This window comes from Coptis chinensis, chromosome 6 (assembly GCF_015680905.1).
Source record: "Coptis chinensis isolate HL-2020 chromosome 6, ASM1568090v1, whole genome shotgun sequence".
Taxonomy (NCBI): Eukaryota; Viridiplantae; Streptophyta; class Magnoliopsida; order Ranunculales; family Ranunculaceae; genus Coptis; species Coptis chinensis.
This window is the reverse complement of record NC_141461.1, coordinates 64,403,945-64,418,923: the sequence shown is the minus strand read 5'-3', so window position 1 is coordinate 64,418,923 and position 14,979 is coordinate 64,403,945. Positions and strand designations below refer to the sequence as shown.

Sequence of the window (14,979 nt, the reverse complement as noted above, 5' to 3'; positions counted from 1 at the left end):
GCTAATTGATAAAGGAAATGTTACCAATAGCCTATTTCGGTAAAGGTTCTAAGACATAAAATCCACATGTATACAACAGTAACTGCTGTACGTAGAGCTGCAATTTGGGCAGGTTGGTTAACCATACTGAAAAAAAAAAAAAAAATCGATTGCGTTTCCAACAATTATTTCGAAATTGCATGTAAGAAATCAAACTCTTTCAGTAACTTTTTCTATACGAAAATTTAACTGTGTTGATTGTTCTCATATTTGGTAACCTCTAGCTACAAGTCCTTACATGACTGCAATCTTTAGGCGGAGCAAAATTGGGTGGATATACTATCTAGCAGTGGAACAGAACAAGAATTGCTGGTATCAGAAAGGCAACCTCAGAAACCTGCATTGTTGTACTCCTCGCAGTCTCAGGGCTAACAGGTCCAAATGCTGAAAAAGGAGTGATTGCCCCACTCCTGCCCGATCTAGAACTGTTTTCAACAGATAAAAATTGAAGCATTCAAGTAAGTAAGAGTTGAATCAAGACAGGAGCAGATCTATTGGGAAAAAAAAATGATTAAAATACGCACCTTCCGGCAAATACACACGAACCATGACCTGCATATCAACAAAAATATATAGAAAAAAACTGTCAAATGGCAGGATTTCCAATAGGGCAAGATAATCAGTAATATTAACACTGAATGAATGGGTGCTTATGGTGGATACTAAATGATGGTTTTATTACTGTTATCTTTTTCGCATTGTACACAGAGATTTTCTCAACCTATTTTGCATTTACTAATGAATATCTACTTGCACCAAGCGAATAAAAAAATAACAATAAGAAAGTTAAAAATAAATTAATATAAATCAGGAATGAATATATGCGAAAAATGTACTGAAAAAGAAAAGGTGTATGGTTGTTGATAACAGTCTCTGCATTCAGCATTCACGAAATTTCTGACAACCCGAACTGAGTACACTACACGTCTACACCTGAAGTTTGCCAAAAATCAAATATAAAGAATACAGAATTTGGCCTTTCCAGTTATTTAAGACACAACAGCAAGTCAACAATTTCAAATGTTGAGTGCAAGGTGCAAGTGTTGAGGATCTCTTAGTTTCACCCTCCATACCAATCAAAACAGTTAATAACTTATCTAAAATTTTAAGACATTATAGACATCACCTTTGATGCTTAACATAGAGCAAATAACATGAAAACTCTTCAAGGTTTTTGAAGGACCCCAGCCTTTGCCTTTCTAAAAGATTTCTAATAAGCATGCACATTATGATGGAGAATGTTTTTTGGGACAATCTAACCAGAATTACAGCCTGGGCAATATCTTCGTTTCTTCCTGTTTTTTCAGAAGACTGAGACATGGCAGCCCGTGTAACTAAATCAACACATCTGTCATGATACATAATTTAAAGATCAAGAACTATAAATATTCCTGCTTTTCATAATAGATTCTAACAGATGCTAGCCCAGTGTGCAACACCAGCGCTGAGTCTGGGGAGGGTGGGATATGCAGCCTAACCCCTGCAGTTGGAGATGTTGTTACCAGGACTCAATCCGTGTCCGGGCCACAATGGGGATTGGTTTTTAGATTCTAATTATTAGTAACCATAGTGAACTTGCTGCTCCAAAAATCACAGACTCAACTTCCACTTTTTCTTTTCTTCCTTATTTCTACATCTTACTAAAGCGAGAAACATCTCTATGTTTTTTCTAGTCTTAACGTGGTATTGGATAACTAACATGAGGGTGTTAAACACACACACACTTGGGACTTGGGAGTCAACGAACCTTTGAGATCTTTCGGGATTCCATATGTTTGAGATCCTCCTCACGCAAAAGTAAAAGTAAAATCACAATAACAGAAACAATAATACTAATTACTCATCCATCCACTTTAAAAATGCATGCTACACTTCAAAGCTAAAATCTTCAAGTATTTCGCCACTGAGACGTCAGATGTCTCACATAACACCAGAGTCCAACACTGAAAATAATACTCTTATTCGCTATGTTACATGAACACGCCATATTTTAATATGTGTTGGATATGATATCCGATATGTACGTGTCGACACCTCATCTCTGCATCGGATATGGACACACATCCGTTTTTGATGTAACTTAGTTGATTAGCTAAATAAATACTGAATTAAAATATAAAAGTGCAACTTACTGGGATCAACATCGGTGAACATTGCGGTACCACCAAAGTCACATGTCCCACCAGCACTCTGCATTTTATGGTAATAATCATTGTAAGCAAAAGAAGCATGATTAGGAAGAGTGTCAGGCTCATAGCAAGGACGCCCCTCTTGAATGGCATCACAATTAGCTTTCCCAGGCCCACAAGCCCAGTCCAAACCAGCTTCCAAGGAACTTGGATCTGCATCTTCTTTCGCAGTGCAGAACACACCCTTTGATGAGTTCCCAGAAATTATACCTGAATAATTCAAACGAAAAGGGTACACTGCAGTTCCATTCGTATACAACATGCCCCAGTTCTTCTTAGATACGGGACCTGGCCGACTGTCTTCATTGAACAGCTCATAAATGTAAGTGCTGACAGGTACTGACGGCTGGCTAGGGGGGCCTGAATTATTGAGCACCCGGCGGATCAGATTATTGTTGTAGGCTTCTGCATTCTCTATAGTGGCAGCTGGCTCATTGGTTCCACCAAGCCAAGGCCATCCTGATTCTGTCACAAGAACAGGAATCCCAGAAAAATTGAGTGCTACCATGGAGTAATAAACGGCATCAACCATCGCATCAAACATGTTGGAGTAACGGAAGACAGTGTTGGGATCGACGATCTGTTTGATTGAAGAAAGTGGCTGGAAAAGAGCGTACTCAATCGGAAAAATACCATCTCCGTCAGTGTAACCATAATAAGGATACGCATTTAACATGTAAAAGGATCCTGTTTTCTTCAAAAACTGGAGGAATTGGTATATGGTAGAGTTCCATGTGGAATTGAAGATGGCTGTTGAGGGAGGAAAAGGCCCATCTATCACATACATGGATTGGGGACTCGAAACTTTGACCTGGAAACTTAGATTTGAAGCCACAAGAGCATGATGAAGGTGAGTCATTGCCGGAACCAGCACGGAAGCAGCATGTGGAATTGTAGTTAAGACCTCACTGCCAACAGCAATTGCTGTGATATTAGTTGTCGGCAGGTAAGCAGCAACATTATTATTTATCCAAGCTGCTGCTACTGATGGGGACTGTCCAATCCCTAAAACATCTTCGTTGGTAACCCCCACCATTACTTCAACCCCAGTGTTTGCCAGAGCAATCAGCATGCGACGATCTGCATCAAAGAGTCGAACATTAGTGATCTTACGAGCTTTAAGGATTGACACCACATCCACAGGAACTGGCAAGTTTCTTGATTCAGTGCCTATGTTTATTCCAACGAATGCACCTGGGAGTTTTGAAGAATATGGATTAGTATAAGAACATGGAACACTAAAACCATTTTAATACGACAGCAGACAACGGAAAGAGAGCAGATGAATGTGATGCATATAAAAAAAATCAATAATTCAGTAAGACTGTCCGTCAAATAAACTCAAAATCCGTTTGAAACATGTATATGAAACTGGTGGTAACGTGTTCATTCCCGCCTAATTCTTTGATGTATTTGGAATCTCAAATATGACTTTCTAGCAGAATAGTTAACATAACACTCCAATATGGTAATAGGTATGCGTAGTGTAAGAACATGTCGTCTGATATGCAATGTTATTAGAATCACTGTATCAAAAGTTCAAAACCATTGTATTCACATAACTTCAAAAAGAGATTATAAGTGCAGTTGTGGTAATATTCTATAATAACATTTAGTACAAAAAGGTTCCATCCAACAAACTTAAAGCAAGTTAAAGCTGTTGATCCAGATAATAAGCACTAGGTAATTCACCTCCTCGCCGATACCAAAGAAACTGAAAACTATAGATTCGAATTGAATACCTGAAGCATCTGAAGAGATACAAATTAGGAGAAGAAATAAGATCTTTCCCCATTTTCCAGGTGACATCTAGTGCAGAATGCTTCAGTCCCAACCTTCACAGCAGTTCCTTTGTGTTTACTGGGAAAAGCATGAAGAACACCATAATTCAGCGGGAATCAAAAAACCAAATGCAGTTCACAAGCAAGAAGTAGGATATGCAATTTAAGTAGTGGGCAACTGAATAAAACTTAAAAGAATTATAAAGAAGTGTACCTCTAAACTGAACACAAGTGGCCAACTTCAGTTCCTGCTTGAAAGCAAAATCATTTCAAGTGTCCTACGTCTTGAAGCACCAAAGTCACTAACAACAGCTGGAACAACTTGACAGTGCTATTACTTTCACTTTCTGTGCATTTTTTTACAAAAAAGTAATATTAATACTCTTTGATTCTTCACTTTCTTTGCTGTTCATTTTCAACTCAACAGTCTCAAAAAGTAATGAAAAGTCGTGGGAAAGCGTCACCCACGAAGTCCAAAATCAGCTCCGCTTCATAATAATGAACAAATTTTTCGAAAATCTAGTGGTGCCATTTTGTCTCCCTGGAGTCCTGGACGACATGCTCCGGGGTCCTACACAGGGTCTGGTCGGGCCTGGTAAAAGGCTGGAGTTGGTAGGGTCGGGTTTAGGTTTTGGGTTAGCCAATTGCCAAACCACATACCAAGGTCGAGTGCAATAAAGTCGCAAAGTGGCAAACTGGCAACTTTACCAACTAATAAATCCAACATTCATAGCCCAGTGTCTAACTGGTTATGCGCGAGAAAGAAATAAAATCTTACTTACTCAGTGGCATTTGTTTTGATGTTGGTAACAAACTAACAAAGCATCATCGAACGTGTGCATGCATGCCAAACACTACAGTTTATGTATAGGGGCCCGCCTTGCAAGTTCTGCAGCTTAGAAGTTATCAGCTCCTCAAGTTTGATCACAATAAATATCCTCAGCCTACTCCCGGCCCCAAATAGGGTAGAATTCACTGTTAAAACAAGTCAAGATCATTTCCGACCCATGTGGGTAGTTGGGATAATGTAGGGTAGTACCCTAAAATTCGTTTATGGATTGGTGGGGAAAACTTTTCTTAAGCCGTTCAGTTGTTTCACTGGTCAGCCCAATCCACCCATGTCTATATTACAGAACCATAGTCTAAGGTGGGATAAGTGGATAACCAATCGATTGTCTAATATACTTAAACACAAAATCGATCTCAGCACAACTGAATGGAAACCCTGTTTAGTAGCAAGTCACAGAATATCGGTGGCAGTGCAAATACGCTTTAGACAAGTTACAAACCAAACAGACAAGTAATCTTGAGCTAGTATATCCGCTCGTGTACTTCATACAAAAAACAAAAAATTTCCCATAATTGCAATCTAAGACTTTGTCTACTGACTTGGGGAAAAGGACCTTTCTCCACGTGCTCTTGTGCAATCTTCGGGAGATCGGCTCCTACTTCTCGAGTAATACGAAGGGCTCCTTGAGCCATATGGAGAGCGAGAATATGATCGCCGGTACCTCCTTTCATCTGGTGAAACTGACCTGTTCAGAATACATAAGGAGACATTAACCAAGAGAACCATTTCAACATTCGATACATAAGAGAGAGAGAGAGAGAGAACAATACCTTCGGATGGGAGATGGAGAATAATAGATAAGGCTACGAGAACGAGATCTAGCATAATGTGGTGATCTTGAATAACGGGAGGAGCGTGAATATCGAACAGGAGACCTGCGGTCACATACTCCACCACTGCCAACAAGAGCATGGCCACATAAGGAACATTTTTCCTCTTTAACAAATAAATTTTTCTTAGGGAACCCATTTGGTTTCCTTAATGACATATGATTCTCAGTCTTAACAATACAACTAATAATGTCAAAGCTGTATCTGAACAATCAAATAATCTCAGGTAGCAGAAACATTTTGTATGTCCACATATTCCAGGCCCAAAATACCCCTTCTATGAGAGTAAAGGAACTTTTTAGTGTCTGTTTGGCAAACTGTGGAAAGGAAAGTAAATTATGCCTGTTTTTTTTTCCTTTCCTTTCCCTAAATTTTTTAGGTCTGGACCATGGACACAAAACCATTTCCATTTCCCTAGTTTTGTTTCCGCACGGAAAGCAGCCTTTCCTTTCCATGGGCAAACAAACAACAAAAAAACTATGGAAAATGTGGACCACACCTCTTTTCCTTTCCTTTCCTTAGCATTTCCTCCATAACAAACAGGCCCTTATAGTTGTGGATGATTCCAAAGATATATAGGCATCTTTTGATAAAGAATTTGATTACAGAAAGTCGGAAACAGCCACTGTGACCTATATGGGTCACAGCAACTGCAAACCATTACTTCTTCTTTGAGAATCATAACCAACATAATCTCCAAGCACTCTCTGTTAATCTCCAGGCACACTCAATGGTGCATAGTTGGTTCTGACCAATACAGGTAACAGTCACTGTGACACTACCATCACTCTGGTAAATAACTAACCTGGGACGAGTTCATATTCTGCATAATACTACCAGAAGAAACGCTTTATGTTGCCCATAATTCCCAGGTCTATGTTTGTAGCAGTACTTTATTCATGGCAAAAGATATTTAAGGAGCATGTATATTTCGAGCTTGCTAAACATATTAAAACTAAACTTACCATAACCCTTACAGAAATTCATAGTTTCGTCATGAAAGACACTAAATTCCAAAACCTTCAAGATTCCCCGGCTTCTTATTCCTGTTATTTTCCCAAATTACATCTACTATAACCAGGTGGTGGATATATTAAGTGACTCAAGTTGCTGTCTTAAAATGATGCCAATGAACAAGAGGAGGATAGTTCATTAGAAGAAAAAAGAATAACCTTCCAACTAACTGCCCTGTAAACTCTAACTGCTGTTTATGCTATAGTTAATGAGAGGGAATTTGAAATAATAGTAATAGTGATAGTAATAGTAAAATTAATAATGTAATAACAAAAGCATAGAAGGACATGAGTTATCATATATCCTCATGTAAGGTGTCACATATTCATGTAAAGAGTTTGCTCCTTCAGCATAACAGTTGTTCTATGATATACCTAATGGGCTATATATGCTCATACATCACAACTCTTGCACAACACACTTGTCGAACAAATCATGAACCAAAGCAACACACCTAGGAAAATACAGAATCAAAGATAAAAAAAGCATAAATCCCAAGTTTACCTCTGTCGTTCCCTTGCCCTCATCTCACCAGGTTTCTTTCTGTTCTCCTCTGCAAACACAACTGTCAGCTCCGGCCATGAAGAACTTGTCCATCCATTTGATATTTAAGCTTCTGCAGCATCATCAGGATCCACATATTGAACAAAACCAAAGCCACGTGGCTCCCTGCCACAAAGCATAATTTAGCAACAATAAGAAGTTTACATAACCACACACACACATTACTGAATCAACAATACATATGAGCACCAAGTAACTTTTCATGCTAAGTTCACCAGAATAAGCCTGGAATATGGGAGGGTCCAGAGATGCACAGTCAAGCTATTAGTATTTTATTATAAGTTCAAAAGTAAAAGCAATCATCCACCGCTGACCTTGCAAATGCAGTGTTTAAAGATAACTTCAAGTTCTTCATGACATGAACATCTTCATAACCCTTTCTTCTCATCTTCACATAATTAACATCATCACCAACAGAACTCTTACTACTCAACTCTTGTCTTCAGAACTTTATTTTCACTGTCCAATCTCAAGATTTTAAAAAATGCGCATCCAAGTAACAACACAAAAACAGTACTCCATTAAATAAAAAATTGTGATGTGAATCCCCAAACAACCAGCACAAATATAACTTGTATGTATGTGGGTCTGCGGGTATGTGTAAGAAATAGTTTTTATTTATATTTACAACAGAAAAGATGCAACAGATTCAGATAATTCCACAAGGTAAAAAATATGGTTACCCAGTGTAGTAATCTCGAGGCAAGTAAACGTCTTTAACATGACCAAATTGCTGAAATGGCCTGCGGAGGTCTTCTGGTCTGCAGTACTAAAGCTAGATTAGTAGGAAAACAAGGATGATATATAATAATATAATGTACACACACAACTAACCTACAGTCACGACGAATGTTTCGAACTAAAAGACTAGTAGGAAGATCTCTACTATAACGACCTCTCCTTGGTGGCGATGGACTGTAGCTGTAGTTTCTACCCCTCATTTTTTAACACAACAGCAGCAGCAACCTATATCCGATCCAGCCCAACCAAAAAAAAATTGTTAAAACAATGAAATCGAGGATAAGAGTGTGGAAATCGAAATTGTGTGGAGAGAAGAATTGAACCTACGACTAACCTTCCAACTATCTCAAACTAATCTTTTTATGGGTCCTATTACTGCCGGACCCCAATTTGTGTTGGGCAGACCCCGAATTGGGCCGAGTTGGGCTGGAGTCTGCCCATTGTGTTGGGCACAACTTGGACTTGTACACCCCCCAAACTAGATACCCAAAAACCGGCAAACCCCACAAACACAAACATTCCATTTCGATTTAGCAATTTCTCTTCAAACCCTTCGACCAAAACCCACAAACACTCGATTTTGATTTCCGATTTCTGCTTCAAACCCTTCAAGCTCGACCAAAACCCACAAAGACAAACACTCGATTTTCATTTCGCGATTTCTGTTTCAAACCCTCGATCTCAATTCAATTAACAAAGTACGGAATTATCAAACACAAACTCTCGATCTCAATTCAATTAACAAAGTACGGAATTATCTCTTCTCTTCAAACACTCTTTGTAACTGTTCATCACTACACAGAGAAACTCAGTTGGTGTCTTGGAAACTATACTACTTCTGTTAAAGGTAACTGTTCTATCTTTCAATTTTTTTTATTTATTTTTTTTTTATAATGTTATGTTTGAGCGGGTTATATAATGTTATGTTTGTTATATAATAGAACAGTTACTATAAGACACCCATTTTTCAATTTTATAGACACCCATTTTTCAATTTTATAATGTTATTTTTGTTATATAATAGAACAGTTACTAGACACCCATTTTGTTATATGTTTGTTATATAATTTCAATGTTATAATGTTATGTTTTGAGTTACTTGTTGCTTTCCTTAGTAACGCTTTTTGATAAAATGGTTGAGAAAAAACTGTGGTTTCTTGGGCAACTATGATTGGTGCAAAAGAACCCCCGAAATGATTTTAACAAGCCCCCGAGATGGTGTCTTTTTTTGTTGTTATCCTTATTGTATGTTTCTCGATTACCTTATTAATCTACTTTGTTTACGTTATGGGTAGTTATGCTATTGGAAGAATGGTAATTATTTGACTATTTAGAAGTTAATATGGTTTTAAGTAATCCATTTTGCCTTGTACTAGAAATAGACACATGCCACATTGATAGGTTTCAAATAGACACACCCACGACCGGACCAGAAGCACAAGGAACATTTGCATGCGTGGATAGGAATGACCGTAAATGTAAGTGTTGTCATTCTAAATCACATATAAAAAGCAAATATAGGGCACGCCGTGGTGTGAGATTTGTAGCGAAGCTTGGACCATTTCTATGAAAGCATGATTGTCTCACATTGTCTTGTAAAAAAATGTTGAAAATCAAGCTTCATATGTTGGATTAGCACCGTAAGGCCATGTCAAAACAGCTTTCCTATCAAATAAATTTTAGCGTGACTTGCACTTAAAAAGGAAATCATGAAGGAAAAACACGTCACACACATATTAGGAAGCTAGATATAGGTATCCGAACTATTATCTTATATCTAACGGTACACATTCAGACATTAAAGGACACACATGTCTTAGGTGCACATGGAGAATTTTAGGGCATTGGTTCGAAAGGATTGATGCACATTTGATTCTTCAATTCAAAGGATTGTTTTTCCTATGGTGTTAGTCTGTAGTCCGTAGAGGGAGTTCAAGGAGATTACTTTTAGGTTTATGCAATTTCTTTTTTGGACTAAAAGGCCGGAGAAGTTTCTGAATTTGTCACTATGTTTTGTTAGTTCTTGTGTCCGTTTGTTGTTTTGGTTTTAGCTTTTGTTTGTAGTGGGATATCTCGTCTTATAATCTTGTAAATATCCGCTTTATATTGCTAGTGTATGTGCTTTTGCCCGGTAGGTAATTATTTGACTATCCACGATGCAAATGTTTCTAGTAGTGAATAGCACCTATTTAAAGTAGGGGATGTAGACTTTGCCAAGAATCTCCTAAAAGTAGGTTCCCTTTGAATTTTTCTTTTTGTTTAAGAATTCCTCTTAATCGCGGAAGCCATCATCATGCATGCATGCATGAGAGGGATATTGTAGTCACAATTGTGCTTCCATGTTTGGTGCCGCTTTTACCGCTATATATGAAATTATGGAACAAATAAGTATAGTGAATGCCTCCTATTTTTAACTCCTATTTATTTTGTAGCAATGCCTCGAACAAAGAATGTGAATGTGAAGAATGTAGCAAAAAGTGTTTTCACGGGTGCTAAGAAGTTGTTAGGTGGGGGGAGTAGTAGTTCGGGTCGCGAGGAGCCTGAGAAAAAGAGAGAAAGGGCAACAACTACCTCGGCATCAGTCCGTAGAGGGGATCGGAAAGCGGATGATCCCAGTAATATAGTAAGTGGTGTAGAGTTAGGAAATCAAAAGAGAAGAAAGCAAACAGTTATGAGTGATGTAGATTTAGATGTAGATGTAGATTTAGATTTAGATTTAGATGAAGATGTAGATGTAGATGATGTAAATATGGATCGTGGGAAGAGTGTAGTTGTAGGTGATGATGAAGAGGATGATAGTGAAGAAGATGACGAAGAGGGTGTTGATGACGCGGAGGATGAGGAGGACGCGGAGGATGAGGAGGACGCAGAGGATGAGGAGGAGGAGGATGATGATGACGATGAAGTCCCCCGGAAGTCTCGCACTGCACCTCCAGGAATGAATATTGTGAGAAAGTCCAACAATGACTTGGAGTTCCAGAGAGGTGTTTATGGAGGTGGCCCTCGTGTGTCACATCTGTTATATGACTATGCGGTGCACGTGGCTCGCGATATTTGGGAGGGGCAGGTAATATTATTATATATTGTCTATTAGTATTTAAATTTTGTATTACGAAACCTTGTGCATACATTAATACTAAGTTTTTGTTGTTTTAGGGGAGAGAGGGGTGTGAAGTGTCATGGGCACTGAACAAGTTGGTACAATGGGATATCGCCGGAGAAGTGTTGGGGACCGTTTCTAATTTTCATGTGGAGCTTCAAAGGACCGGCTTATGTGCTCGGGTCTTAGGTGTATATAAGCATCGATCCTGTGTTCGTCTCGCGTTTGTGGAAAGGTGGCATCCGAGACCAACACGCTTCATATGCCGTGGGGTGAGATGACAATCACGTTGACGATGTTTCCCAACTCTTAGGAGTTCCGATCGAGGCAAAGCAGTTGATCGGGGACACCGATTTGACTCGAATGCATAAAAAGACTCTCCACCAAGGTCTTGGCATACCCATGGACAAGATAGATGCGGAGATGAAATCCAATAAGTTCACTTCCAAAGTTAGGATGGATTTCTTGATGAAGCATTTCTTTGGGAAGCGTGACGGATGAAGATTTACGGGATGAAAATGGGGTTGTTGTGGAAGAAGGCGCCAACCCAAAAAGAGTTGCGATTTGCTTTGTGAGAGCTTATTTGTTGTTTTTTTTGATGTATCGCCTTCACCGACATCGCCTGAACCGGTAGCTTCCCGCTTGTTATCCGAGATCGCTTATGAAATTTGCCGAGATCGAGACTACGCGTGGGGTGCAGCCTTTACCGGGCTTACTTGTATTGTGTCTTGGGACCGCCACAAGTGCCAAGGTGAAGGGTGTTTCGTGCTATTTCACTCTCCTACGTATTAGTTTTTGTTTTTTTTTTTTCAATGTCAATTTTATATATCTATTACAATATTAACCGGGTGTCTATATTAATCTAGGCATGGATTTATGAGTACTTCCGGTGTTCGTGCCATTCCCAAACGATGACTATCGGTTGAGCATGTCGCTACTCATAAATATTCGCCATTCGGTCTTTTTATGCTAGCAACAAATGCGCGTGATGAAGCATAGCCCGGCGATGATTGATAATATGACTTGTACCGATGTAAGCATTTTGTATATAAATAGTTTTATTTATTAATTGATATTATTAGTATGTGGTTAATGATTAATTTCCTCGATCATATGCTATTTGATAGGTTGAATGGTATCCCTATGTCAAGTCCGAGCTATACGGGCCCGGTGGATGAAATAGCATTTTTCGAGGGATTTATATGCTTTCTTGATAATGTCGAAAGCAAAGATAATGTTTCGAGGGGGTCAGTCGGTTTTGGTCATATGCAGTTTGTACCTTCAGATCCCCCAAGACCAAAGACCTCGACGAACTACTTCCGGACGCTGGCAGATGCGATGTGAAATTTAATGTTCATGGTCTTCCTATTGGAGTAAATGGCGTAATCACTTGATACAACTTGAACATCGAGGACCCATTCCGCCTTATCCATGGGAGTGTGTTAGTAGATACATGAGTTGGTATGAAAACAATAGCCATATTCGAATGATAAACCCCGATCATCTTAATCTCTACTCCCTACGAGTCTTCCATATCATAATCCGGTGAGTTAATACTTTACAACGTTAGTTTTTTTGTTTTTATTTTGTTTTGTTTTGTTTTGGTATTTTATAAATGTAAATGTATATACTAATGTAGTTTTTCGTTTTAATTTTGACAAAGCACCCGTCGTTGATGAAATTTCTCGCTTGCTCAATCAAGGCCCGCGAATTGGGTGGATCGCGATTCGTGACGATGCACTGAACGAAGTTCATGGAGGCATACAATTTGACCCGTGCAAGTTCATTGGCGGACGATATCGTTAAGGAGCATTGGATTTAGCAATGTTGAGTTTGGTTAGTTTAGGGTTTAGTGTGTTGAGCATTGGCACTCTTGTTGGAAGTCTTGTTGGAGTCCGGGGTGGAAATGTGTTATAGAGCTTTGAGATCGATTGAGTCTTTCTTGAGTCCGGAAATGTGTTATAGAGTCTATGGTTTATCAGGTTGTTGTTATGTTTACTTATGCTTTTGTAACAAAGATGCTTATAGAGAAAAATCAAGTGATAACATTTTATTGTTCTTTAAAACTCGTAGAGATTTTGTGGGATATGTGGAATACTTGTTGAATCTAAGTTTGTAATCTAAGTTTCATATTCGACTTCGATTTTAAAAGCAGGTTTGAATCTAAGTTTGTAAACTCGAGATTTTGGGATATGTGGAATACTTAAGTTTGTAATCTAAGTTTGAATCTAAGTTTGTAATCTAAGTTTCATATTGGAATTCAACCGCAAAAGAGAATCGAAATCACCGCTGGAAACCGATGCAGATTCACCGGATTTGTTGTCTTTGATAGAAGATCTACTCGAGGCTGTTTATTCTTTGGTACATCACCAATTGGATGGGGTTCAAGGAAACAAAACACAGTGTCTAGATCCTCAACAGAGGCAGAATACAGAACACTTGCTACAACTGCTGTAGAAATATTTTGGTTGTGTACATTGTTAAAAGACCTTCATATATTTCTGCCAAAGCCACCAGTTATGTGGTGTGATAACTTAAGTGCAATTGCGTCCAGTATTCCATGCAAGGACTAAACACATTGAGGTGGACTTCCATTACATTAGAGAACTCAAATACAAGTGGTGGGAAATGTTGTAACTATTTTCTGTTTCTATTCCCTCAGAACTCATTTTACCAGAATGTTGTTTCAGAATACAAGTGAAATGTTTTTCCAAATGTTTTGTTACAATTTGAAATAGAACAATTGGGACTAAGTCCAAAACGGTGTGGCCACACCGGCCCAAGAGGCAAAAAAAAGAAGTCATTTTTTTTTGCCAAGTTTTACTTGAACGATATGGCCACACCGTTTGAGACTAAGTCCAAACGGTGTGGCCACACCGGCCCAAATGCCAAAAAAAAGAGAATTTACGAAATTTCGCAATTTTGAACTCATTCAAAGGAAAGTTGGTGACTCAATTAAACTACCATCCATCTTGAATAAAATATTTTGCTTTACAGATTGTGAACCTTCTATCGAGCTTTGTATCTTGGCTGACGCCAATGCTATTAATCATCGTAATGAAACCGCGAATGGATTTGGCGATAAACCCAATATGGAGATTAAGGAAGGTTGGTGAGGTCAAATTAAATGCTAGGTATGAGGCAATGGAACCGAAAAAAGAACCGGTTAGTGATATAAAAAGCATGAGGTGCATTCACGAAGCTTTATACGTAATGCAAAGACCACAAAAGAATGAACCGGTATTGCCAAAAGAGCTACGGAAATATGGAGATTAGAGAAGGTCCGCTCAAAACACAACAAATTCTATAACCGTTGTCGCGCTCTTTTTGCCTCTATAGCATTCATGGCTATATTCAATCTACCCGGCCAAGATTTTTGCACCTTGGACTCGATGTTGGAAAGCCAACATTGCCGACAATGTTGGGTTTCAAGTGTTTTTTTGCTTTTTAAATGCTACATCTCTGCTCATATCTCTAGTCAAAACGTAACCTTTGTTACAAGAGTAAACAAGCTAATGTGGGCAAGATGCCTTAGCACCCGTGGTGCTTTTGCACTATATTAGATTCACGGGTTGAGGAATGGCGAGGGAGATATTATTAGCTTCTTCCATTAAGAACAAAAATAGACAGATCAGATTTTTATGAAGGAGATGAGCTACGTAAAGACCACTCATATTCACCTTAGAACCCTTTATCCAACCGAACTACACCGAAAGGCCTCTAATACAAGATTACAGATCAACTCGCAAACTTGATTGACAACAACCTTGAACAAGAATTACCTTAGCATACCGCACAAAGCACGTTCGGTTCAGATACAATATGTCAACTGGAATATAAAAAGTATATACCATCGATTGCAAAACTCAAG

The 14,979-nt window shown here is 38.7% G+C and overlaps 3 protein-coding genes across 3 annotated transcripts; 1 reads left to right on the top strand and 2 right to left on the bottom strand.

Annotated features, from left to right (window-relative positions):
• Window positions 1–148: 148 nt before the first annotated feature.
• LOC147493932 (glucan endo-1,3-beta-glucosidase 4-like) lies at window positions 149–4,574 on the bottom strand. The gene is made up of 5 exons (XM_086565770.1): window positions 4,224–4,574; window positions 3,971–4,088; window positions 2,172–3,422; window positions 564–591; window positions 149–464 (listed from the first exon to the last, which is right to left on the bottom strand). Exons 2-5 carry the CDS (start codon window positions 4,035–4,037, stop codon window positions 323–325), a joined length of 1,488 nt encoding a protein of 495 aa, XP_086421896.1. The 5' UTR covers window positions 4,038–4,088; window positions 4,224–4,574; the 3' UTR covers window positions 149–322.
• A 596-nt stretch (window positions 4,575–5,170) lies between these two features.
• On the bottom strand, window positions 5,171–8,372 carry SCL33 (SC35-like splicing factor 33). The gene is given in 8 exon segments (XM_086565773.1): window positions 5,171–5,544; window positions 5,630–5,755; window positions 7,208–7,280; window positions 7,283–7,313; window positions 7,315–7,372; window positions 7,951–8,028; window positions 8,102–8,233; window positions 8,332–8,372. Coding segments are annotated over 7 exon segments (627 nt in total). The 5' UTR covers window positions 8,209–8,233; window positions 8,332–8,372; the 3' UTR covers window positions 5,171–5,390.
• Window positions 8,373–8,720: 348 nt separating this feature from the next.
• On the top strand, window positions 8,721–13,681 carry LOC147493930 (uncharacterized). The gene is made up of 3 exons (XM_086567979.1): window positions 8,721–8,855; window positions 10,441–10,955; window positions 13,355–13,681. Exons 2-3 carry the CDS (start codon window positions 10,443–10,445, stop codon window positions 13,679–13,681), a joined length of 840 nt encoding a protein of 279 aa, XP_086424105.1. The 5' UTR covers window positions 8,721–8,855; window positions 10,441–10,442.
• Window positions 13,682–14,979: the final 1,298 nt, after the last annotated feature.

What these genes read in the sequence shown, in the direction of transcription:
- LOC147493932 (XM_086565770.1), bottom strand. Translation starts at nt 4,037, where the DNA reads ATGTCACCTGGAAAATGGGGAAAGATCTTATTTCTTCTCCTAATTTGT. An exon ending in GTTCACCGATGTTGATCCCA is followed by an intron (nt 592 to 2,171) that starts GTAAGTTGCACT and finishes GTTGATATGCAG; the next exon opens with GTCATGGTTCGTGTGTATTT. An exon ending in TCGTGTGTATTTGCCGGAAG is followed by an intron (nt 465 to 563) that starts GTGCGTATTTTA and finishes TGTTGAAAACAG; the next exon opens with TTCTAGATCGGGCAGGAGTG.
- LOC147493930 (XM_086567979.1), top strand. Translation starts at nt 10,443, where the DNA reads ATGCCTCGAACAAAGAATGTGAATGTGAAGAATGTAGCAAAAAGTGTT. An exon ending in CACCTCCAGGAATGAATATT is followed by an intron (nt 10,956 to 13,354) that starts GTGAGAAAGTCC and finishes TTGTAATCTAAG; the next exon opens with TTTCATATTGGAATTCAACC.